The sequence below is a fragment of the Pecten maximus genome, chromosome 11, assembly GCF_902652985.1.
Source record: "Pecten maximus chromosome 11, xPecMax1.1, whole genome shotgun sequence".
In the NCBI taxonomy this organism is placed as follows: Eukaryota; Metazoa; Mollusca; class Bivalvia; order Pectinida; family Pectinidae; genus Pecten; species Pecten maximus.
Genome location: NC_047025.1, coordinates 28,208,087 through 28,234,806, shown reverse-complemented (window position 1 = coordinate 28,234,806; position 26,720 = coordinate 28,208,087). Strand labels below are relative to the sequence as shown.

Below are 26,720 nucleotides of genomic sequence, written 5' to 3'. Positions count from 1 at the left end.
GTGTTGTTGTTCTGGTGTTAAATAGGCTTTGTCTTGTACCACTGTGTTGTTGTTCTGGTGTTAAATAGGCTTTCTCTTGTACCACTGTTTTGTTGTTCTGGTGTTAAATAGACTTTGTCTTGTACCACTGTTTTGTTGTTCTGAAGTTAAATAGACTTTGTCTTGTACCACTGTGTTGTTGTTCTGGTGTTAAATAGGCTTTGTCTTGTACCACTGTGTTGTTGTTCTGGTGTTAAATAGACTTTGTCTTGTACCACTGTGTTGTTGGTCTGAAGTTAAATAGGCTTTCTCTTGTACCACTGTTTTGTTGTTCTGGTGTTAAATAGACTTTGTCTTGTACCACTGTGTTGTTGGTCTGGAGTTAGATAGGCTTTCTCTTGTACCACTGTTTTGTTGTTCTGATGTTAAATAGACTTTGTCTTGTACCACTGTGTTGCTGGTCTGAAGTTAAAAAGGCTTTGTCTAATGTCCAATCCTTAAAGGTTTCATGTTAATATCAATAACATGTTATTGAAAATTGAAATTGAAATGACAGGGGAAACAAGCACCAAGCTTTCCATTTAGATGTTAGATTTTTGTGTAAAATGTATATCAGCACTGGTATACATATATTATCATACCCACCATATGCTCTCTTACGATAACCCAACTGCATCGCTACACATGGGTACTTATGATAGACGTACGATGCTTTGTGATAACCCTTGGTGTATGTTTTATCCCCATGATAAAGTTCATTTGGTTTAAGTCGTCTATGTCCAAGCAATTCGGCCGATTACCACCTAGTGAACAGCGACGTATAGACGACATTGGTGTTTTCATAGCGATATCCATGGTAACGTCCCCATGTATATGCCAGTGGCCCCGTCACTATCTCAATATTAGATAAGATTATGGTATATGGTAGGTATAAATGTCTTTATTCCTTGTAACGGTACGTGTCATCTTTACATATAACACAATCTACATAATTAACACACTCATAAGTTCACAGACGGAAGTAAAATGAAAAAAGAGTAATAATATTGAAGAGGGATTAACGCCATATTTCTGCCAACTTTATGGAGGAATATCTGTGTATGGTAGGGAAAAGGTAAAACAATTAATGCTTATTGCTTATTTAAATTGAACCACTTACATAAAATGGTGACTACTATATGAACACTATGTTATTACCGGTTGACTGCAAACAAAAATATCCTCAGAAGTCCAGTATGTATTTTACATTCGGAGTAGGTTCAGCTCATAAAAAAGTTAGATATTCAAACTGGGCAAGCGCTCATTTTATGTGTACCTGGTTTAAAACAGCACGCAAAGCAGAAAATCATGATGATGTGTTATCTATGATATTGCCTATATCAGTCATGCATGCACTGTGCTCCTAGGACGAAACAGCTGTAGAATACAGTCTAACTTATTGCGTATGTAAATGAGCTATTCACTTCTTTTGGTGTGTGTCTTCAATCCCTCAGGCGATATATAGCATAAACCTTGTGTACAGTGAACCGACACACCTGTGTTACTAAAATTGCATTTATGAAACAAAACATTTACGTGTATACATTTTTTTAATTTTGTGATAACAGGCAAATCACATGAACGCTCCTTAAAAAAGATGTGTTACGAAAATATCAACGCTTCTGTCAAGATGTCGCTATTGTATATTATATCATAGTAATATGTATTGACGTACTGTAACATCCGGGTGTTTAAGGTATCTAGTTCATGAATAATTCTCTTTACAAACACGTGTTTTCTGCTAACGTATGCATGTACAAGGTTAAGCTCCTTTCTTGATAACAATGAGTCACAATGCATTAAGGATGCTAAGTCTGCTATTGTAGAAAGAAACCACAGCACCAAACCGATACAACGCATAGAAATGCAAAACAAAACATAGATTTGCACGGACATCCTTAGACAAATATAAGAAGAATAAGAACAACAATCTAAATAAATAACATTGATTCTCATTACAAATGTTTCATTGTCTCCTTTTATTTTATTTAGATTGTAGGATCAAAAATCCAATGCAGCATGAGGTAAATTGCGTTCACCAACAATTCATCGTTTTCTTAGATTTATGATATCATCAACTAAACAAAATATTTTAATAACAGCGTTCAGAAGCTAGATATAAACATTTACCCTGCGAGATCTACGTTCAAATTTAAATATTGATGTCAAGTTTTCACCCATGCACAGCAGTCATCTGCAAAAGCTGTTGACAGACGGCCACATGTAAACCCCGCCCACTTTCATCATGCTAACAGAAGAAAAAGTTCCCGCATTTCAAGTCTTGTATTTGCATTGAATCGTAATATTTCACAGTTGTTTAATATTCCATTTTATAAATGATTTTATGTCGATATGTAAATTAGACATGGCGTTTGTCAGTAAATAGTGACACGTGGTTTGCGAAGAGAAGTCCGTCAATATCTAAATGTATTCACACGCGGTAAACTGGCTCAAATTATTGAGATATAAACAGATCAACGGAGAATCAATCTTGGAGAGCATGTGTGCTTTTTTGGCTATAAGGATTCAACGAATTACATTTCATATTTTGATATTGGTGAGGGTTCGGTTTGTGAGATTGTGAGGAGACTATGTTTTAATTTTAGCTAGTCTTGGTAGCTTGCGGATGATTCTTCATTTACACATGATCTAGTCCAAAACTCCAAACTTTTCTACCCGATTTCGTAGATTTTATATACATACTATAAATCGTTGAACAATAAAAAAATCTTTAATGTTCTTGTGTTGTTTCACCATTGCCAATTTCCAACAAGGAAAATTTGCATAATACAATGTATAATGATTCTTATGACAATGTCTATAATTGGGGCAGTTTTCACTACTTGTAACATCTCAATATAAGTTGACATATTCCATCAAATAGTTGCGCCAATAATGATGCTCATTGTCTTTCATACATTATAACCAAATTACTTCCATCCATTTACTCACTGATACCGTCTACACGCCGAAAATTTTATCAGTATAATTATATATATGCACAAATATATGGAAATCTTTGAAGGCAATTCTTGGCAAGATAAGTTAAGAATACCATGGTGTAGAATGGTACGTAACCATTGATCCAAATTCCCAAGTTTCTGAATCAATATAGGGATTGGATTTCACTTTTATGTTAACCATGCTTTTTTGGAGCAATTCCTCTAAGAATATATTCTATGGGGCGCGTAATGAATACTCAGAGTATAATGTCGAAGTTGGTCATAAAAACTAGGGTAGGTCCTAAATGAGAAAAGTAGACATTGCGACTGTAATACATATATCGGTTAACTAATAATCCAATAATTCTAAGATGGTTGTATCGTATGCACAATTTGTGGAATACTTGTGTCATAGTTTCCCAGTTGAGCTGGGTTGGAACCCACACATACAATCCTATATCATCTAATGCATTATTGGTGTTTTTTGTTTATATTTTGGGATAAGTAATAACATGGTATATTTATTAACTAATGTTCCCGTTTAAAAAATTGATTAAGATACATGTACTTGAGTAGAGTGCCAGTGTGTGCTTGCCCATCTCACCATCTCGTTACCAGTTTGTACAGGGCGACAAGGTCACAATCCATCTGTGTCAGAAACAGTTTGGTGCTCTCTCGCTGAAATCCAATGGCGTAAGGGTTGCGGATACCATCCTTAGCTGTGAGTAAAACTTTGTTGAGTAAGCCATCTTTTGTGAATTGATGGACGTTGTTAGAATCCATTCCACACACATAGAAATTGCCTTCATGGTCGCGGGTAAATCCACGCGGAGATCGTAGCTCGGAGTCCCTGTACTTGAATACGTTGGTTCCGGACAAACGTTTTGATGTCATGCCGGCCTTGTCTGTGAAAACAATATTGTCCTTGTCAGCCCTTGCATACCTTGTACCGCGTTCCTCTAGTGGATGAGTGCTCTGCAGTGTGCCATCTATACCTATCATCCGTATTTCGTTGGAACATGCAATCACCAAGGTTTCGCTAACTAGTTGAATTCCATGACATCCCATGCCCACTTCAATAGTTTTGCTTCCACATGTAATTTCTCCTTCGTGACCTACCTCCAACAGAGATATAGTCGACTCATCTGGAAAGGTGACAGCTAATTCTCCATTTGTAAGCTCACAAATGTCCCAGGGTTGTCCCTGTAGTTCCAGTGATGAAACCAAGCTACCAGATTCACCGAAGCACTTTATCTTTCTGTTTCTGTAATCTGCCAATACGAGAAACTCTCTCGATGTGAATAGTCCCCCGGTAAACCAGCAATGGTTCGTGTCCCCTGGGCACTTTCCGTTTATTTCTAAAATCTTTTCAATGCGCATGTCTTTCAGATAGGCCGGAAGTATGTTATTTGGTGCCCTTAGTATGTTGATTCTGCCAATAGAAAGCACGTTTTGAGTAAACTCGTTGATGACGTCATTGACAACAAATTCATAGTTGTAATTGTACACCCTGCTACTTTCTGATTTTACAAACTGTTCGTGTTCCTCGCATCTTTTTCGAAGTTTCTGAGTTGTGACATAAACCTCATTATCTGTACCTATATCCTCGGAGACTGCAAGGATCTTCTTTCCGTTGTCGGTTGCTTTATATACAAATTCGAAATCCTTCCGTTGGAGTTTTAACTGTTCGACAACTGCTTCATGCATTTTGGATACCTCCTCTTTTAGCTTTGCTTCCATTTGTTGAAGAAGTGTTTCGATTTCCTCACGTAACGATGCAACTTGTGATAAAATTGCTTCCTTCTTATGGTCAAGTTCTTCGATTGTGTTGGAACGACTGTTAATAACTGCCACAGCATGGTCCTCGACCCATTTTAATTTATCAGCCACTGACTTGATGACACCAGCTCCTTTGATACCACAAGATATCTCCTCTAATGACTTAACTTTCTGGCATTTTTTGTGATCGTATGTGACACAATCTAAACAACATAAGCGATCATGGTCGTAACAGAAAGCTTCCACCACCTTTCCGGCGTGAGTTTCACATAGCTCTTCCGTTTCCGCCATCTTGGAAGGTTTATTCCGGATTTCCTCTAAGTTTAGAACAGTATGATCCATCAACGTTTTCATTCGCTGGTGATAAACAGCACACTGGTCACAGAGGGCTTCGCCACAATCGTAACACCACGACACCGGGGTCGTTACGACATCACCACGTGTACAAGGACCGCAGCTCTTTACTTCTCCAAGGGAAACCCTCTCTACGAGTGTTGTCAGTAGGGTACTGTTTGGAATCAATGGCAGCCAAGAGTCAATTGGAATATCCGAAACGGGCAGCTTTGTAATAGTCCGACAGGATGGACAATGGAATGAACAGTCTGACCGATTGCCTTCTGGTATAGTCTTGAAGTGGGAGAGGAGACATGCTGAACAAAAGGAATGCAAGCATTGGAGAGTCTTCGGTTTCACCAGCACTTTATCACACAACTGACAAATAATGACATGTTTTTCGTAGTTTGCCGGCAAATCCATTTCTTCTATGTGACCTATGCCGAGATGTTGATATAACTGTCTCCCTGTGGTTGGGACCACTAGACTGATAGTGTTGTTTTCTCCTCCTCTGCTACTCTTTAGGATGTAGAACAGTATACGATAACTACAGAGAGGTATTGCCAAGGTGCCACATACTATCAGTTGTTTAAACGTCAGTCTTTGAAAAAGGAAATGAAATCAACCTTAAACGCACCAGCACCACTTTCTCTTGTAACTAATATATACATATATAAAGGTTTCAAATCTGGTGTAGAAACTGCCCTGTAGATCAGGCGTCATTTATCGAGTTGCATAGCGAGTAAGCTGGCAATGTACCACTAACTTATCTCTGCCAATGTATAGAACTATTTGAATAATAATGGGCATGTTTCCAATAGTGCAAATAAACATTGACGGGAAGATAGGTAGGCACATACACGCGCTCGACATTCAGCAACAACGGGACAGCTTAACCAGCGACCAAATATCTATAGCCTCATCAATAGGACCAACGGGACAGCTTAACCAGCGCCCAAATATCCATAGCCTCATCAATAGGACCGAGTCAATCGTCCGTATTATTGGTTAACGTATAATTTATATAATTAGAATTAAATGAAAAATTGAAGTATATATATCTCACTTCATGTAGTGTGTCTGGTTGCAATTGGAAGACAAAGGGTCTTCAGGAACAACTGTTATTACGGCTATATTACACAGAAAATATAATTCTTCTTTTAGGGACGGGGTAGGGAGTGGACAGGATACAAAATTTATATCAAAGAAAATATTTGTTTTGTATAGCTTTACATCAATACAATCAATATTTAAACGGTCATAAATTGTATGAGAGAAGAAATATTGATCGTTAAGGTAAAGATAACTATACTTTTGTTAAGCTGATCCTGGTCTATTTAATATTCACTCGAGTGTATACAATAACTTCAAAACTTTCAGTCGACATTTAAATAGAAATATATCGATAAATGTTGTTACAGTGTAGAACAGATATATAAGTCTGTCCCTGTAACATAGCTGGCCACATCACAGTAGGGAGCCTATGGACGTTAATCTCAGACATCCTCATTTATCTAGTTATATGAACTTTTAAAGGGATAGAAGGGATATTTGTATTCATTAGAAAGTAATGATTCATACAAACCAAAAAATTTTTTCTCCTAGATAGAGTATTATGGCGTAAGTAATGCGCTAGTGTTGTAATCTATTCTGACTACTGGTCCGTTCAAAATGAAATTAAAAGCAAATTATCATTTGGCGTGTACATCTATAAATAAATAAATTACCTTGGGGATTTTACGATACCTCTCGCTCATAGAACGTGTCACATTTAAAAACTCCTTATACGATTACTTATTTACATTTTCTTGCTCATTAAATAGCATGTGAAACTTGAAAGCCGAGTTCAGACTGCTACTTGTACTTTGTTTTACTTCTCCGCCTTATCACTACCCCGGTTATCATTTTCAGAGCGTGCCATCTTGGACTTACACAGAGAATATCATCGGTGAAGCAGAGAAGCTTATCCTTTCCGAACACCTGGTCATACTCTGTACTTTTTCAATGGTCTCCGTGTAAAACATGTTGTCTCTTGTTTTTTTCCGATTTTGCGTTAGAACTACTTTTTCGTTTGTTTACATATCGTTATCGGTCACTTAGTAATAGATATTGTAAAACGTCATCACACTTTCTGATTTTTTGTGTGTGATTACATTGTAGTTTGAGAAAAAGAATGCCGTCCGGTACCACATGATATTGCATCAATCACAATTTTGCATCAAAACGGATATTCGACATAATGAGATATTTCTACAACATAAATGCCTGCCCTTGTGGTAAATTTTAATGAGTCTGTTATAAGGTCCTGCGTGTTCAAATACAACTACAATTGAAATGTTTTGTAGTAAATTTTAATGAGTTTGTAAGGAACATTTGACAACTGTAATCAATAGACAATACATGACAATCATAACCATACAGAACACATAATCTTATAACAAGGCTCCTATTGTACAAATATAACGTATTTGTATGACATCTAAATGAAAATGATGTACGATTTTAACTCCTCATTTATCCACATAATTACAGGTGAAAGTTCGAGATTTGTTATAACCCGATGACCATATTTTGTATCTTACCAAGTATATAGTTTCAGCTTGATATACTTATGTATTCAGATTTGAATTTCCTCTGTTCCCTGCCTCATGGTGACTATATTTAAATTTCTCTGTGTAGCGGTAATGTTCCTAGACCCTCCCATTTTACTCCATCAATTATGTAGCTGAAGTAAATCCAATATATCACTTCTACAGGTTGTCTCTCTTTACACAGAAAATTAACTGTCACCATGTCAAATGGGTTTGACAATTTTGATATATCTCTCGCTGGATAATTGAAATATAAAAATAGTTTTCTGATAATTTTCATTGTGAATCCAATATATTGTCAGACAGCAAAGGAGTGATGCACTGAAAAGAGACACCATTTTATCGTGGGTATTGTAAGGATTTTACATACAGTATCAAACTTTTTTTCCAAAGGTACTGGGATATACAGTGGAGGATGGCCAGATGTATTCTACACAGTCTGTTCGATGGTAAGTATACAATACTCTGTGCTAGGTCCATTTTCCAATCAAAAACTTTATTAATGGGTTGAATATTTCTTCTGTGTATCAAAATTTTGATGCACTTTAAATTTTAGATTTAGTCTGCAGAACATGTATGTTTCAATATTCTAGTTGTTAAGATCCTATGGATTATTATACAAGTGATCAACTTCACTTTGTAATAGAAAACATTAGAAAAATAAACTGTTAACAGTATCTGTGATGATACATATGACTACAACTGATGGAAGTATAATTATGAAATTTTAACATTTTTTTTCTATCTATATGAAATATTCACATATGACATTGTATGATCATGAGTTACCGACAAAAACTGTAGAACATGTCAACAAACTCCGACAGAATATTATTAGTATTGCCTTGATTATGATAAAATTTCTGGATAAATACAGTATTGCACGTCATGTTGGGATATCTTTTAACAGCACATACGATACAGAATTTCAAATGTATAACATACACACCCATTAATTTCCTTACTTAAAATTACAAAACCAGATCATCTTTTATGATGAGAAGCACCATGACAAAACAGTAATTTCAAAGAATGAAATATTAAAAAAAAATAATTTGATATTGAATTTTCACCAACGATATTTAATTTAATTTAATTACATGTACAAAGATATATTCAAATAACAGTGTGAAAATATGTATAAAATAATTATTAAAATTATGAGTTAAATGTTCAAAAAAATTTTGATACTATCCCGTAATTGAATGAATGCATATATTTCCTTAAGTTACTGGAAAACATGCATGCAATCTGGACTTAAAGGGTGTCATAAAATGTCTGTGAAAGGTGCATTTTAGCACTTAATTAAGAATTTAAATTTACTAAACTAAACATATATCTATATAACGAAAATGAGGCATTCTTATCATTATAATACCAGAAAACTAAAGAGATCAGCAACATTATATATAATGTTATTTGGCGACCAATTTGACAGCTAAGATTATTTATAATGAACACATTAAGCTGCATATAATAAAATATGATAATTTACATATCTGTAATTATAGGCTGCTATCTTAATAAGCAGCACAACAAATTAAAATCACATTTTAGTGAGCTTCACAAACATAAGACAGCTGCATTCTTTGAATGCTACAATTACACAAAATGTCTGTACATGTTTTGAGCACCAAATCTATTGTAGTTATTTGCTATAATTCATAAATAAGTTACCTCCCCTTAGCTTTCCAACCATATTATTAGTTTGGGTACTGCAACATCATTCTCCTTGGAGTAACCAGAGTCATAAGTTAGGTAACTAACCAGGCTTTGTCCTCATAAACAAGATTAGGTTACGGCCAAGCTTTGTTCTCACACAGATTAAACAGTGTCAACACAGTTTATAAACAAGCTTAGTTGTTCTACCCGATTAGCCATTGTCAAAGTAGGTAACATGTGGAAAAGCTTTATTCTCAGAGACAAAATATATCCCGAGTGTCACAGCTAGTGTCTCAGTAGGTCACAACCCAGTGTTGGTCTCACACATACTATCTTCAGAGTTCCAGCTGAAGTTACCTTAGTTTTTTCTCACACGCACACAAACACAATATATATCAAGTGTTATAGGTAGGTGATAACCAAGCTTTGCTCTGACAGAGATTTGTTGAGTTGAGTACCTGAAGAAGTTAATAAATCCCAAGAAACTGTTTTTGGCATCTTTTGCTGGTGATTTAGGTCACTTTGTTTTAGATTGTTGCCCACCTGGTCTTTGTAATTCACATTTATTGCCTTTGAATTTTGACTTCCTTGCTTAGGCACACTCCTGGTTGACCTTTGACCCCAGCCCTCAATGTTGGCATCTGCCTCATCATCTTCTTCCATCATTTCGTAGAGCTCCTTGAGACTAGTGAGAGAGTTTGAGTCTTGGGCAAGTTTCAGGGATTCTGGAGGACTCTTCCGTTGATCGACTTTGGCAAACAGATCCTCAATAGCCATCACAGTGTGGTGGCCATTACTTACGAGACTAGTGTTTCTATGTGGAGGCAGAGAAGGGGGAGGTCTAGTTGAAATGACCTTCTCCCTCTGGCCATTTATTGGAACACTAGTGTTCGTGTTGGAAACACTTGAGTTATGGTCTGATGGCAATGGAGGCCTAGGAGGGGGCATCCTCTTACTTGTTTTAGCTGGGGGAGCTGAGGCTTCATGAGGAGGGGGTGAAGGAGCCGTTCTGTGAACTGGAGATGTTGCTCTTTCTGGGAGGGGAGGTGATGAAGGTCTATGGGCAGGTAGAGGTGGAGAGGGTGCTTTCCTTGATTTTTTTGGTTTATATGCTTTCCAATCTATCAAAATTTCATTTTTCTGAAATTTGGATGGGACAGTTCTTGGGGGTAGGTAAGGTTTTGGGGGTGCAGGTGCATGATGTTTTTTCGGATCTTTCTTGGTGCCTTTGTATCCGCTGACAACAGACATATCTTCCTCAGGTTTGTCTGAAACACCAGCCTTGAAAACATGCACAGCAGGGTCACTGTCTGTGCTACCTCCCAGATACAAAGGAAGCTCATACACATCGGCATTATCAGTCTTTAGATCGGCCATCTCCTTCGAATCAACTTGTTCACTATCAGAAAGACTAAATGTGTCTACAAGAATGATATCTTCATCATTATTGTACATAACAAATTGCTCTAAATCTGAAATTTCAACTATTTCCTCTATATAAGCAATTCCACCTTCTGATTCTTCCGACTTAGAAAATCTACCAATATCTTCAATATGAGGGAATTTTACACTTTCTTCAGAGTTTGTAAAATCGAATACTTGCTCCACTGATTCTGTAGAAATACATTGGTTTCCTTCCAATGACTTGTACACCTCTTGTCCAGTTTTTGACACTTTGACACTATTTGTGTCCAAATTTTCTTTTTCTACTCTTTGCGCCTTTTCTTGTGATAATCTTTTTGAAGGAATAGGTTTGTTCTTTTTGGACGATCCTCTTCTAATAGTTCCATCAGACAGAGACACTCTTTCATCAAGTCTGCCCTCAACTGCAGGCTCCAACTCCTCATCAGAACCTTCATCACCACAATCATTTCTTTGTTTCTGACCTTTTGACCTCCGGGCCTCGGGAAGGGATGTCCCAAACTCAGTTTTCCTTGGCAAGGATGCCGTTCTATGGATGAGGACCTCTATACTGTGAGAGGATGTTTTAATAGGAGGATCAAACTGTCTAATTGACCCACTCACTGGGACAGACTGTGTGGAGTCCATGCTGTCAATACTAGCTCCCCGACTCTTTGACCGAGCAAGCTGCATCTGATGAAACAATATGGCATCCCTGTCTATGTCAAATGGCTGGGTATATTCTTTTTGAAATTCAATGGATTCCACAGAGACCGGTCTTGATACAGGACCCATGAACGGCTCATACTTGGGTAGTACAGTACCTTCACACGGAGATGGAGGTTTCACTATTTCTCTGCCTAGGTGATAGGCATTATCACCAAGGTATTTACCTCCTGGCTGTATCCAGTTTGAATCCACCTGATCCATGTCTGGACCGAAGTCTGCATCCAACTCATCCCCAAACACCATCTCGATCTCCTTGTCCTTCACCTCACTTGTCAGTCGCTGCTGCAGAAGAGATTCCCAGTTGGTTGAATTAACAGAACTACTATTTGAATCTGAGCTCATGCTTTTCAAACTCACATATTCTCCACTTTCCTCTGCACCTTGCTCCATGCTGAATACCTCTGTAACCTGTTTCCTGTGTTGCCTTTTATCTTCACGAAATTTATAGATGTCCATTGGTACTGCATCTTCCTCCTTGGCTTTTCTTGCCTTCCTCCTACGCCTCTCCTCATCCCGAGCTGCATCTCTTTTGGCAATCTCACTCAAAAGTTCTTGCTCATACTTATATTGCTCCTCAAGGATGTCTTTCATCCTCAGACGTTCAGCGTCTGACAAAAGAAGTCTGACAACCAAGACTCCAATACTCTCCTTAGACCCATATCCCTGAGCAAGATCCTGAAGACGCTTGGCCGCCCGAACAGGGTCAGGTATGTCAATGATCTCGTCCACAGCCTCCTGGTACGACATATACTTCCACAGACCATTGTTAGCAATAATAATAAGCTGGTCGTCCTGTCTCAAGTTGACACTGGTGACATAGGGATCGGGAAGAATATGTGGGTACAGGTAACTACATCCAAGTAGTCTTGTGTTGAACGTCACCCCACTCACACGGCCATCCTACAAAACACAAACAGTAAACTTAAAACATCATCAGATGGAAGACATGAATAAACTATAGAGTCATATAAACCTTCTGTTACCTAGTGATGTAATTGTTTGACTTTCTAATACCATCAAGTGTGATACCTTGCAGTATTATATGTTTCACCCCCACGTCCCACCCCTCCCTATACCTTGACAGTAAAAAAAACAAAACAAAAAAAATCAAAAAAAAATCAAAACAAAAAAATTTTTCAGAAATTAATAGAAAAAGCTAAAACCTGTATTTTATTTTAAAGTACTAGTTTACTGAAAGTGTATGTAAAAATCCAAGTGAATTTTGATATTTATGAAGGAGCTCCACAATTCTCAAAATCAACGAAAACTTTGAAGTTTTTCAACTAAATCGGATAGCAGTAATCTAAATATCAGTTACTCTCTCCCCCTCTCTCGGCTGCATACCCTATAATCTACCTACATACCACACGAAGCTGCCTGTAACAATACTTTCAGAGAAACTGAGTTAAAAACAATATTGTAAACATTAGTGTGGACACCGACAACAAGTACCATCCTGGTTTTACTTCCACTCTTGAAAGTAAGTCTGTACCTCTGTGATGATGCCGTCTGAACGGCAGATCCTCTGGCTCTCCTCTGTATCAGACTGGATCAAAAACAGACGTGAGAGAGACACAGCCTCACCACTCCGACTGATGACCACCTCCGTGTCACCCACATTAGCTACGTTGAGCAGATGCTGCGTGCTAGCTCCGTCTGTGGTCTTTTTGATATGACACAAAGCTGCAGCAGCACCAACCTTCTGACCTGTGCTCCTCAGCTTACTGCAAACAATCATTATTCATATTACAATAAAATATTCTAAATTGTCACCTTGTCTCAATAACTACTACATGATCAAAATCATTAATAACTTCCTCATCAGATTAAAACCAAATCAGTTTCAGTAATACCACCACATAATACCATAGTTCCATTGGTCCCTCTACCTAACACCAACACAGTTCAACGTCCCCTTTAGAATCGTTTCTTTTGAGTCTCCCTCGACTTAAACATTTAATAGATTTATAGAGCTAAAATTTGATTCAATCCATGTTTGAAGTATAAGATTGCTTTTCTAGACAAATGGTGAAAGTATCAAATGGTTTTCCATCCGATATATTTTTTAATTTGTTACTGTGAATTTTATTTAGTTTGTAACAATGACAATGTAGACATACGTATGTGCAGCCAACATGGTGTACTTCATGCAATCTTTCTGTGACGTCATCGTCTTGGACTCGGCTAGAAGGGTGTCACATATGATGTCCCCTAGGATCTTAGTCACCTCATCATTACGGCCACCATCAAACATCCCAAACAGTCCCTCCACTTCATTGGTGAACTTTGGCTTGTTTACAATGGCAACAGACAGTCTAAAACACAGACGAATGAAAAGGATTCTGTTGAATTTCTATATTACTTTATTAAGAATAGGATGAAAATACATACATGTCTGACATGATATGTAGCATGCATTACTTTAACTAAACAAGATATCCAAGAGGGATCTTTATTGGTTCTGTCAGACTAATCTTCTCTCTACTTTTCCCTTCTTTTTCTCTTAATAATCTGACAAAATGCAAGAACAAGTGGAACCGACATGTGAAGTGTGAGGAGCATCTGATGATGGTGGGCTAATAGACTTTTATTATGAATATTCTTTTGTAAAATAGGTGAATATAACTACTCTTTTCTTACTTGTTTCTCATGCCTGAAGTCTGAGACAGACCGGACTGCCAGGGCTGGTTCACGTCATCAAATGGGGCCTGCCGTAGATCCAGTAGGGAACGATTCTGTCCCCTCATATCAACCATACTGATCTTCTTCCAGTTGCTGAAAATATACAATATGTACAACTGAAGACAGCTGGTTCTTTGTAGAGATCAAAATCAATGGCTTTATATTAGTGGTTAGAAGACACAACCTCAAATTAATTTTTCTTTTGATTTATTTCCATGATTTTGAACATACATTTAACCTGCATATGGTGAATACGTGTGCTACATTTAAACTCACTAGCAATACATCAGGGAGGATATACTTCACACTAAATGCCCTTAGCTTGAGCCATCATTTTATTGAACAATTATCCTCACTGCAAGTGTAACTTAATGCCTTCAATGTCCTTCCCATCATCCCTTGCTTTATCGAAAGTTATTGAACTGCGTTTGCTACTTTCGTAATACTGATGTTGTACAGTTTTCTAGACATTACCAACACATTGATGCCTGTTTGACTTCTCAGACCCCATCCACATAACTCATCTTGTTACAACTCCTCACACACTACATACCTGATGCCTTTGAGCTCGCCACTGTCCACCATCAGGTTAGGGTTCCCGGAGATGTCCAGCAGGTTTACCTGTGATCCCATCAGTTTACTGACCGGTAGCTCGGATAGACGATTGGATCCTACATCCAGTATCTATAGAATAGTCATACAATTCACAATTAATTCAAACAAGAAATATTTGTATAAAAGATAGTGTTCCTTTAACATAAAGGTAAGATTTAGCGTAACAACCCTTGTCATTACATTAAGATCTCGACAGTCAACACTTAATTGTCTTCAGTTACAAAGATCTTAGCTAACAAAACATGTCTGCAAGATTCTGGCTGTCAACACTTTTCCATATATCAATATCATAAAATTCATAACATTATTCATGTAGCTCTATGATCGAGTGTTTACCTTAAGGTTAGGGGACTTTTTGAAGTCCGGGAGTTCCTTGAGGAGGTTGGCATTGACCCGGAGACACTGTAGTTTGGGGTGTTTACACAGAGCAGAAGGAAGGGACCGCAAGAGGTTACCAGATATGTTCAGCTCCTGCAGCACCTCTAGCCTATTGATATCCCTGTAATATATTGTCAAAATAATAAAAATACATGAAACAAATCTTTAGCTCCTGCAATACCTCTAGCCTTTTGATATCCCTGTAAACATATATTGTCAAAATAATAAAAATACATAGAACAAATCTCTTACCATAATGTGTACATTAAAACTGGTAAAGAATTGTTTTAAGAAATACATGAATGTCTGTGTAAAATAGTGTGCAATTGTCAAAATTAATGTATTTGTAAAAATTGGTCTATAATAGTTCCAAGGAAAACCATTGTACACTGTGATATTGTGTGTAAAGAGAAAGTGATTAATAAATTCTTTAGGTTTACAAAAACTGTGAGAATACAAAATCCTTAAGTATGTACATTTAAGACAGTCTATTGCTTAAGCAGTTCATCATCTATGATCAAACAACTAATATACTCATAGCAGGAACAAAACACATCTCAAGACGATAATGGGCGAATGTTTATTGAAACGATCACATTGTACATCGTAGTGCCAACCCACGCGTGTATGACCGATTTCGGACCCACAGACTCGGATGACAAGTAGTAAACGACGAAGTACAAATGTATATGCAAATATTTGTACATTTACAAAGAATAACAACCCATTTATTTCGTCTTTACTCTTATATTTTAAATAATGTTTTTTTTTTAAATATGTTTTTAATGCAAATAACATAAACAATCATATAGCGCCCGTTTTGAGTACCTACCTGACGATCTACATAGTGTATAAGAGGGGCCAAAACCCAACTCCGCCTATACGAATACTCCGGTTATTTGCATATTTTGTCATGGAAAAAGGGCTATGCAAATAAGCGGGTTGTTCTGTATATCTCTTTAAGCTGATCAACAATTAGTTACAAGTAATACACTGTAAAATTGCATGAAAACACAGGAGCCATGCATTATACCTTGGATGAAAGTGTGTTTACACATACACAGAATCACCAAACCAACTATACCTGCTGTGGAGGTCGGTGATGTTGTTGTGAGCTACATGTAGGACCTTGAGCCGAGGGAAGGTACAGGCAAAGGGCAGGGCAGCATTCCCCAAGTTATTCCCCGACATAAACAACTCCTGTAGCCTGTTCATGCCATCAGTATGTGGAAATGGTGGCATGTCCTCCAGGTTGTTCATTGTGATGTTCAGGTACCGCAATCTGGGGAGACAGTAGGGTATACTACTACAAACTGTAGAGGAGTTATCACTGGGGAGACAGTAGGGTATACTACTACAAACTGTAGAGGAGTTATCACTGGGGAGACGGTAGGGTATACTACTACAAACCATAGAGGAGTTATCACTGGGGGGACGGTAGGGTATACTACTACAAACTGTAGAGGAGTTTAACAGTCAGTAGGGTAAACTACTACAAACTGTAGAGGAGTTATCACTGGGAGACGGTAGGGTATACTACTACAAACCGTAGAGGAGTTATCACTGGGGAGACGGTAGGGTATACTACTACAAACTGTAGAGGAGTTATCACTGGGGAGATGGTAGGGTATACTACTACAAACCGTAGAGGAGTTATCACTGGGGAGACGGTAGGGTATACTACTATAAACTGTAGAGGAGTTATCACTGGGAGACAGTAGGGTATACTACTACAAACCGTAGAGGAGTTATCACTGGGGAGACGGTAGGGTATACTACTACAAACCGTAGAGGAGTTATCACTGGGGAGACGGTAGGGTATACTACTACAAACCGTAGGGGAGTTATCACTGGGGAGACGGTAGGGTATACTACTACAAACCGTAGGGGAGTTATCACTGGGGAGACGGTAGGGTATACTACTACAAACCGTAGGGGAGTTATCACTGGGGAGACGGTAGGGTATACTACTACAAACCGTAGGGGAGTTATCACTGGGGAGACGGTAGGGTATACTACTACAAACCGTAGGGGAGTTATCACTGGGGAGACGGTAGGGTATACTACTACAAACCGTAGGGGAGTTATCACTGGGGAGACGGTAGGGTATACTACTACAAACCGTAGGGGAGTTATCACTGGGGAGACGGTAGGGTATACTACTACAAACCGTAGAGGAGTTATCACTGGGGAGACGGTAGGGTATACTACTACAAACCGTAGGGGAGTTATCACTGGGGAGACGGTAGGGTATACTACTACAAACCGTAGGGGAGTTATCACTGGGGAGACGGTAGGGTATACTACTACAAACCGTAGGGGAGTTATCACTGGGGAGACGGTAGGGTATACTACTACAAACCGTAGGGGAGTTATCACTGGGGAGACGGTAGGGTATACTACTACAAACCGTAGGGGAGTTATCTCTGGGGAGACGGTAGGGTATACTACTACAAACCGTAGGGGAGTTATCACTTGGGAGACGGTAGGGTATACTACTACAAACCGTAGGGGAGTTATCACTGGGGAGACGGTAGGGTATACTACTACAAACCGTAGAGGAGTTATCACTGGGGAGACGGTAGGGTATACTACTACAAACCGTAGAGGAGTTATCACTGGGGAGACGGTAGGGTATACTACTACAAACCGTAGAGGAGTTATCACTGGGAGACGGTAGGGTATACTACTACAAACCGTAGAGGAGTTATCACTGGGAGACGGTAGGGTATACTACTACAAACCGTAGAGGAGTTATCACTGGGGAGACAGTAGGGTATACTACTACAAACCGTAGAGGAGTTATCACTGGGGAGACGGTAGGGTATACTACTACAAACCGCAGAGGAGTTATCACTGGGGAGACGGTAGGGTATACTACTACAAACCGTAGAGGAGTTATCACTGGGGAGACGGTAGGGTATACTACTACAAACCGTAGAGGAGTTATCACTGGGGAGACGGTAGGGTATACTACTACAAACTGTAGAGGAGTTATCACTGGGGAGACAGTAGGGTATACTACTACAAACCGTAGAGGAGTTATCACTGGGGAGACGGTAGGGTATACTACTACAAACCGTAGAGGAGTTATCACTGGGGAGACGGTAGGGTATACTACTACAAACCGTAGAGGAGTTATCACTGGGGAGACGGTAGGGTATACTACTACAAACCGTAGAGGAGTTATCACTGGGGAGACGGTAGGGTATACTACTACAAACCGTAGAGGAGTTATCACTGGGGAGACGGTAGGGTATACTACTACAAACCATAGAGGAGTTATCACTGGGGAGACAGTAGGGTATACTACTTCAAACTGTAGAGGAGTTATCACACGATGTCGGAACAGGTGACATCACAACAATAACTGACATCATGCAGTAGCTTACTCAGTTTGGAATCTGATGGAAAATACATTTAATGGCCTGAAGATGCAGAGAGATTTGGCACAGATCCCCTGAACCCTAGCTACTGTGAATCTAGATACATTTGTATGTTGATTTTTTTTTTTTTTTTTTTTTGCACTTTTTAAATATACTTCCATAAATCCATATAAAAACTGTTGGATTTGGATTCTACCAGGATAAGTCCCTGTGCTGTGCCAAGAAGTGGAATAACTGGAGCAGAACAAATCAAAACATATCAGAGATAATGGTGCTTCAATGAAGCTTTTAGTATCATAACACATCCGATATTGAAAAATATATTCATCTTGAATTCTAAATTATTAAATCTTATGGTGTCTTTAATTTTACTCCTGTAAAATGTCACACCAGTTGCAGCTAGTTCTTATGACCTGCAATACCCTACCTTGACGCGCGGCAGAGGAGTTGTTGTGGAAGGTCAGCAAGGTCATTGTGCTGTAGGTGGAGCTCTTCTATCACCGTAGACTCCATCTCCAACGGCAACTCAGTCAGGCAGTTGTGGCCGAGCATCAGAATCTTCAACTTCCTGGCATTCACAAACAGTCTGAAAACAAAAACATGCCATTGTCAATATACACTGTTACTAAAATGTCTGCTAGAGGTTTCAATTCAACTACAATATTAATGACATAAAATTTTACATACATAAATAATAAAATTCAAATATTCACTGACACTAAAACAGATACTGAATTTAAAGACATAATTATCATGTCACAAGAAATTCCAATTCCACTCATTTGTTCTAATTAAGAAAAGAACTGTCTGATGTTGAACTATGTGTCATAATAGTTTTATTATTTATGTTTTGTACACCATAAAATATAACAGAGAAAAATACTAATTTTTCAAAACATTTCATTCAAACATTGGAATTGTTGGATGCTGAAAAAGAAAATGATAGGAAAATGATGAATATATTGGACATATTTCATTGAAAGTGGAACAAGGCACCATAGCATTGGACTTTGAGTCTTTACTTATAATGATAACGATCTTTGACCTATGTGGAGAAATAGCTGATACAGAATCTATCTCTTTTCTATTTTCAGACAATTTTAAGTCTGTATGATATTTAACAGAAGGTTACAGAAACAGTCTATCATATGACTTACTTGTCTGGGAGCCGCTGTAGTCGGTTATGACTGCCATCAAGTTTTACCAGGAAGAAACACTCCGACACCCATAACGGTAGCACCTTTAATTTATTGCTGAAAGAAGGAACATGTCATGAATTTATCAATACTGGGTTTAGTATATTAATACGTTTTATTTTTAGAGCTGAAGCCATGGTTCAAAAGTGGAATGCAAAAAATCTTAATTGATAAGGTCAATTTCTGAACCTGAGATACATATTAGAATCATTATTATTATACAATGCATAATGCAGCATAAAATAAGTAAATAGTTATAACACAGAATTAACTGGGTATTTTGTAAGCTATTCTATTTGAAATTACTTTGAATTCAGTTTCTGAAAATAAATGAGATCATTTCTATTTTCTATGCTTCAAAAGGCTATAATAGAAATGATTTCAAAGCAAACTGTTATAACTCATGGCTGGAAATGGTGGAACAATTGTCATATTTTTCAATCCTGTTACAGGTACATAACATAAAGGGTAATAATGTTTTACAACACACAAAAAAAAATCATCCTAATTCCAGGTTTGTGCTACTTCACATGTTATTGTGTATTTTTATTGTGTTTTTTGTTTGTTTTTTAGAATAAATTGTATTACATGTACCTAGCTTGTCTATCATGCAATCCTGAATCATATTTTAAGTGTAGACTATGTATTATAAAGTTCACATATGACATCAAAGGACTTATACAATTATTTAAAAGGTTTTTTCTACAAATTGAACTGACTTCGGAAAGCAGATATATATATAGTTAGTCATTAAGTACAAATAAAACATCAATATTCCTTCTTTATTCATTGATCAATAAAGGACCTAGTTATTCAAACACTTACCAAGCTATTTCTAAATTGACTAGCCATTCTGGTTTTGGATTGATAGAAAATGTCTGCAGTTCTGAAAAAACAACAACATTATTTTAACATTTTATATGTACTTTATAAATATACTTATATACAAATAGTTATATTTTTTTTTCATTAAAATGTGCACCTGGTATGGACAGAACTATATTTCTTTGCAAAATATAAGGCAGAAATGTCTGTTTGCAAATGAAAGCAAAAGAATTAAATTTCAAATTGTTAGACATTTAATTTGTCAACAAAACTTAAAATCTTTTTGATTACTAAAAGTTATGATCTATTAACAGCATAAACAGGGTCATGCAGTTTTAACAATTGGTGTGCATCAAGTTCTTACCATTGTTTGAAGCGAAAAGGTTTTTCAATGACATCCCATTAATCTGAAGAGTGTGCATTGCATTTCTTTCACAGTTCAAATACTCCAAAGCTTTCAGTGACCGCACGTCCAGATCAGGAATATGATTGTCTCGCACATCTAGATGTGTCACATTTTCCAACATGTGGAATTTGGCCGTTTCACTGGGTAATAATGTCAGAGAATTCATACGCAGGTCAATTTTTTTCACATGCCTCATTTTACTGAGGATTTCGTGTGGCAGTTTTTCCACTCGATTCCCTGCCATGATAACACTGTCAAGGCTCTGATGGAACACAGTCTGATGACTCTCCAATAGAATCTCTGGCACTGTGGTAAAGTGGTTAAACGCAAGAACAACGACCTTGAGTGACCTCATCTCCCACATATTGTCAGGTAAGGACGTCAGGTGGTTGTTATGAGCGTGCAGCATCTGTAAACTACAAACACAAGTTGATGCACTATCTAGTTTGACGATTTATATCAAGGAGATTGAACTTAGCTATAAAGGAACTGGGAAGAAATACATAACAATTCGATCCTGGAAGAAGTTGGTATTAAATAGTGTTTGAAATAAAACAAGGGTCAATTGTTTTTAAGACAAAGCTTTTGTAGTTTAACCTTGATACCTAGTCTCAGTGTTTCACTTGCCACTGTTATTTTAACATGTACCATCAAACAAATTCTAGGTTCGAATTCCATTATTTTCTCACTAAGTAATATCTCTTTATGCATTGATCACTAAAAATGGACAAACTCCAGTATGATGTCAAAATATCACTCAATAAATGGTGTCTGTGTAACAGTAACCATTACACAGTAACTTACTTGGTAAGGTCAGAGATTTCCGAGGGAATCTCCGAGATTTTGTTACTTGCCACGTTGAGTTCTGTAAGAGTTTTCATCTTACAAACGGATATAGGGAAACATTGGAGATCATTGTCTGCCAGATTTAGACTCCGTAAGTTACTAAACCTACAGAAAAAAAACAACACTCTGGGTGATACTACTCCATAATAAACATAACACTTCATTCTATTAAGCAACAACTTGGAGTTTTTAACAGGATTGTGGAGTCAAATCAGTGTTAATATACATTATGAATATTTTCCTGCAATTCTGTTGAGGATTATAGGACCAGGTAACTCTCAACAACAGATTACTTTGACTTTTTCAATTGATTTCTGAAATGAACTGACATCATAGTAGTTCAGATTCTTTCTTAGAACTAAAGGTACCACACATATGGTAGATGTTCAATACATGAAACAGTTTAAAGTATCGGTCAGTTATCTTCAGTGTTACGATTCCAACATGGCATTAAGATTATTGGTCTAATAATCCCTGAAAGTTTTGGCATACAGTGGAACTTCGTTAACTCGAAGTCGACGGGACCACGAAAAAACTTCGAGTTATCCGAGTGTTCGAATTAAGCGAGTTATCGTTTTTGGTGAAAAGTTTGGTCAATATTTGTCAACATTATATAATCATTATAACTTCGCTCTGTTGCTCATCAGTCAATACATGTAAATATATATGTAATGTTTTGTTATGTCACTTGTCATTTGGTGTAGTTTTGCCGATATACAGTCACGATAAAGTTTCTTTCACTTACCGTTAGTCACTTCAATAACGAACTGATGTGCAAGTCATGTTTGCAAAAGGTAAACGATAAAACGGAATTCGACAAAATAACAAGTTATTAATGTCAAAACAAATAACCGTTTAAGTTTAACACAGATTGCATACAAAACGTAACAGAACCATTACCTTTTATTGGACATATATAAAATACTGTTTGATCGGCCTACTTACTTTTTATTGATAACCACGCCATTTCCATGTGTATTAGCACCGGAAGTTGGGCTGCGCATGTGCGTATAAAATGTTACTGTAACTGAGTTGGCGTTTTATCCGATTTAATAGACAGCACTGACCGGTACAGTTGTACTCTGAACACCTCGGCAGTAATTACGCTATTGTTTCAGCAGTTTAAAGATTTAATAGGCGCCGGTGACTGTGTCATTTCTACACCTGTAAAAACATCAGCCGGGTAGATCTACCGGTGTGTCAGAGATTAGTTCCGCTTGAGCGAACGGGTAGATGAGTTGTTGACTATCGTGTGTACTGATATCGGCGACCGCCTTGGGAAATTACCTGATGTAAGTAAAGCAGTACTTTTTATCACCAAGACTTGTTGTTATAAGATTCAACCGACAATTTCATTTATGAATTTATGAAACACTTATAATAGCATGTAGGTTAGTAGTGCCGATATGTTCAGTATTACAAACGGAATTTAGCTCTTTAAAAATGTCGCCGTTTGCCACCGATCGACGAAAATTATACGTCGAGTTATTCGAACATTTAAAGTAGGATTTTTATTGTTGGGACCAAATTTTTATTTCGTATTATCCAAGTTTTTTGAGTTATCCGAATTCGAATTTTCCGAGTTTTTTTTACTAAGATAAAGAGAGAATTCGGCCGGGACTGGCGAGGTACTTCGAGTTAAGCGGGGTATTCGAGTTATCCGAGTTCGAGTTAACGAAGTTCCACTGTATTTAAATTTGTGATTCTAAATTAACTGTAAAGATCGAGATTAGTATATGCAGCTATTTCACACGATTGATAAAGTGCATGTTTTATCATTATCTAAGTTATTTTCAGAACCTTAAATCTGTCCGACATCTCATGTAGGCTGTGATCATTACCTTGGCAGGTCATCGAGCCAGCCGATGGTGTATATATCCTCTTCTATGGGCCGTTCTTTGAGGGCATTATGGCGGAGGTTGAGGATACTTAAATCTTCGTTGATGAACACAGTCTCTGGCAGGAACTCCAGGTGACAGTTAGATAAGTCCGCCTTAGATGGCAGCTTGGCTGTTGCCTGGAAACAAAAAGGAAGTGACATCAGAATGGAAAATTTAGATCATGATTTTTGTGTGAATAAGTTCAGTTTTTTAATTGAAAAATGCTTTTTTTTTTTTTTTTTAAATAATCAAATAATATGAAATAAGATTTTAACAGTTTCTTCAAAATCCTGTAAAATGGTCACACAAACTTTGAGTCAATGAATTTGAAAACGTTTCCAGGACTTTCTGTCATTAATTTCCAAGACATATCCAGGATTTTGAAATTTAGCCAGTTATATATCATAGTACAAAACTTAAAGTCTTATTTCTGCCATAGTAACAATGTTGTATATAGTTATAAGAATCAGTTGCACATGGCAATTGCAACAAAGGAAAAGAATATATCTCACAATTTTGTTGCAACACTTAATAATGAAGAGTTGATTTTGTGAACATTTTAGTAAACTGAATCATCAATAGATATAAATTCAAAGATTTAAGGTCAAACACTCCATGACTTTGAAGGTATGACACTAAATTACAAAACTTTTTCAGACAATGGCTGACTTTTAATAACTTTCAAATCTGTATGAACCAATTCTACAATGGAAGATAATTTTTAATTATTTAATTTCAGGTATAGTTTGCCCTACAAAATAATTATTTTCTCAATCTAGACTTTACCTTTTTTGTTTTCCTGAGCCATTTTGAATAAGTGTTGTCATCGGCAAATGCCAGATAAACTGATCGGTCACCTTGGAGTGTTGATGTCAACTTCAGACAGAGCTCATGACCTTTGACCTGGACCTCTTCCACAGTTCCTTTGGCCAGTTGAACAACAGTTGGTTTGGAATTCTTATTTTTGTCTGAAATACAAGAACTTTTTATGTAGATCTCAGATTTTTTTTTTCAAATCTTAACTTGTATGTCAATAACACTTGTATAATTGATTTACAAAAGTCTGTATGATGTTACCTGTAAGATGTAACCTGACCTATAAGATGTTACCTGTAAGATTTTACCTGACCTGTAAGATGTTACCTGTAAGATGTTACCTGACCTGTAAGATGTTACCTTACCTGTAAGATGTTACCTGACCTATAAGATGTTACCTGTAAGATGTAACCTGTAAGATGTAACCTGTATGATGGTACCTGTATGATGTTACCTGTAAGATGTAACCTGTACGTAAGATGTTACCTGTAAGATGTAACCTGACCTGTAAGATGTAACCTGTAAGATGTTACCTATGTCAGATGTAACCTATGTAAGATGTTACCTATGTAAGATGTTACCCGTAAGATGTTACCTGTAAGATGTTACCTGTAAGATGTTACCTGACCTGTAAGATGTTACCTGTAAGATGTTGTTACCTATATGTAAGATGTTACCTATGTAAGATGTTACCTGTAAGACGTTATCTGACCTAGCTGTAAGATGTTACTTATGTAAGATGTAACCTGTAAGATGCATGTAAGATGTTACCTGTAAGATGTAACCGGTAAGATGTTACCTGTAAGATGTAACCCGTAAGATGTCACCCGTAAGATGTTACCTGTAAGATGTTACCTGTAAGATGTTACCTGACCTGTAAAATGTTACCTTACATGTAAGATGTAACCCGTAAGATGTTACCCGTAAGATGTTACCTGTAAGATGTAACCCGTAAGATGTTACCTGTAAGATGTAACCCGTAAGATGTAACCCGTAAGATGTAACCCGTAAGATGTTACCTGTAAGATGTAACCCGTAAGATGTTACCTGTAAGATGTAACCCGTAAGATGTTACCTGTAAGATGTAACCCGTAAGATGTAACCCGTAAGATGTTACCTGTAAGATGTAACCCGTAAGATGTTACCTGTAAGATGTAACCTGATGATCAGATCAGGGTATGAAAGTGAAATCCCTAGTATGAGAGTTAGTGGATGGTAACACTTTCATGATACAGTTTGATATTTACAGTCCCTAACAAATGGCTATTTAGTCATAGAAAACAAATCTATAATGTTTAAATCAATTTTTTAAAAATCTGTAAGACAGCAATGGCTCGAAATGTATGAATACAAGCAATGAACTTCCTTAATGTTATAATGTTTAGTCACTATGATGTCAACCTGCAATATGAGTCTATGTTTACTTGAATACTGTTACTAGCTCTGTCAATCATAATTATAAATACCAAATTATATCAGTGGATGAGAATAAAATCTCTACCTTAATTTTTAGCATTTATTTTATGTTGTAAGAAAAATGAATGCATGTGCATTTTTATTTATTTCAAAAAGAAAAAAGAATCAGGAATGGAATTCATCTGAATCATTTCAGTAATGTGCAAATTATTTTTCTGAATTTCTTCAAAAAGAATCCAGATAAAGCATGAGGTGAGTATCTCATGATGTTTTAAGCTGCTAGTAGACGTTTACAAATCTAACTTAGAAAGAAATAATGAGAAAAAACAGAAATAGATACACTACATTTCATTTAATCCTTCAACATTTAAAACAGAATATGCAGTTTGAAAAGAGATGTGGGTCGACCCCATGTCAGGCCTAACACGACCAGAACAAACAGCACAAAGCACCCGACATTGATATCAAACCTCATTAAATTTCTTGAGTGTAGAGTGAGAAATTTTCCCATAGCTGGAATGTGTATATAGGTATTAGGGATTAAACCTATGTGTGACTTCTGTAGTTCTGTGTACTGACAGAATCAAGATACTTGGGGCATGCTTTAGCTCTGTTGACTTCTAGGATGTGAACTAATGTAAATACAGCCTGTATTGGAGTACCTTTTTAATTCTATTTAAATGTTGAGATCAAACAAGGTCAATTTAAATTTAAATCTAAATAATCTGGTGTTAAGATATTAGCCAGGTTAAGTGTTTTCATTGATCCTGTATAGTGAACTCCTGGGATTATAGACTGCCAATTAAGGTCTTAGTCTAA

General features: G+C 37.1%; 2 protein-coding genes across 4 annotated transcripts in view; both read right to left on the bottom strand.

The window, feature by feature from the left end:
- Nucleotides 1-1,043: 1,043 nt before the first annotated feature.
- LOC117338666 lies at nt 1,044-5,751 on the bottom strand. The gene has a single exon (XM_033900037.1). The coding sequence runs from the start codon at nt 5,493-5,495 to the stop codon at nt 3,561-3,563; it is 1,935 nt and encodes a 644-aa protein (XP_033755928.1). The 5' UTR covers nt 5,496-5,751; the 3' UTR covers nt 1,044-3,560.
- A 1,656-nt stretch (nt 5,752-7,407) lies between these two features.
- The window catches only part of LOC117337228 (PH domain leucine-rich repeat-containing protein phosphatase 2-like), a 79,946-nt gene continuing 60,633 nt past the window's right edge, over nt 7,408-26,720 (bottom strand). For all 3 annotated transcript variants that reach the window (XM_033898101.1, XM_033898102.1, XM_033898100.1), the window contains 14 exons: nt 24,456-24,637; nt 23,631-23,806; nt 21,748-21,894; nt 20,902-21,359; nt 20,538-20,598; nt 19,674-19,769; nt 18,944-19,102; nt 16,215-16,412; nt 15,089-15,251; nt 14,691-14,821; nt 14,096-14,230; nt 13,576-13,770; nt 12,948-13,179; nt 7,408-12,355 (listed from right to left, as the gene is read on the bottom strand). In XM_033898101.1, coding sequence (XP_033753992.1) covers nt 9,728-12,355; nt 12,948-13,179; nt 13,576-13,770; nt 14,096-14,230; nt 14,691-14,821; nt 15,089-15,251; nt 16,215-16,412; nt 18,944-19,102; nt 19,674-19,769; nt 20,538-20,598; nt 20,902-21,359; nt 21,748-21,894; nt 23,631-23,806; nt 24,456-24,637 — 4,961 coding nt within the window. In that variant the 3' untranslated portion in view covers nt 7,408-9,727. The remainder of the gene's footprint in view (nt 12,356-12,947; nt 13,180-13,575; nt 13,771-14,095; nt 14,231-14,690; nt 14,822-15,088; nt 15,252-16,214; nt 16,413-18,943; nt 19,103-19,673; nt 19,770-20,537; nt 20,599-20,901; nt 21,360-21,747; nt 21,895-23,630; nt 23,807-24,455; nt 24,638-26,720) is intronic.

Bases quoted from the DNA above. Each gene is read 5' to 3' on its own strand.
- LOC117338666 (XM_033900037.1), bottom strand. From the start codon at position 5,495: ATGGATTTGCCGGCAAACTACGAAAAACATGTCATTATTTGTCAGTTG.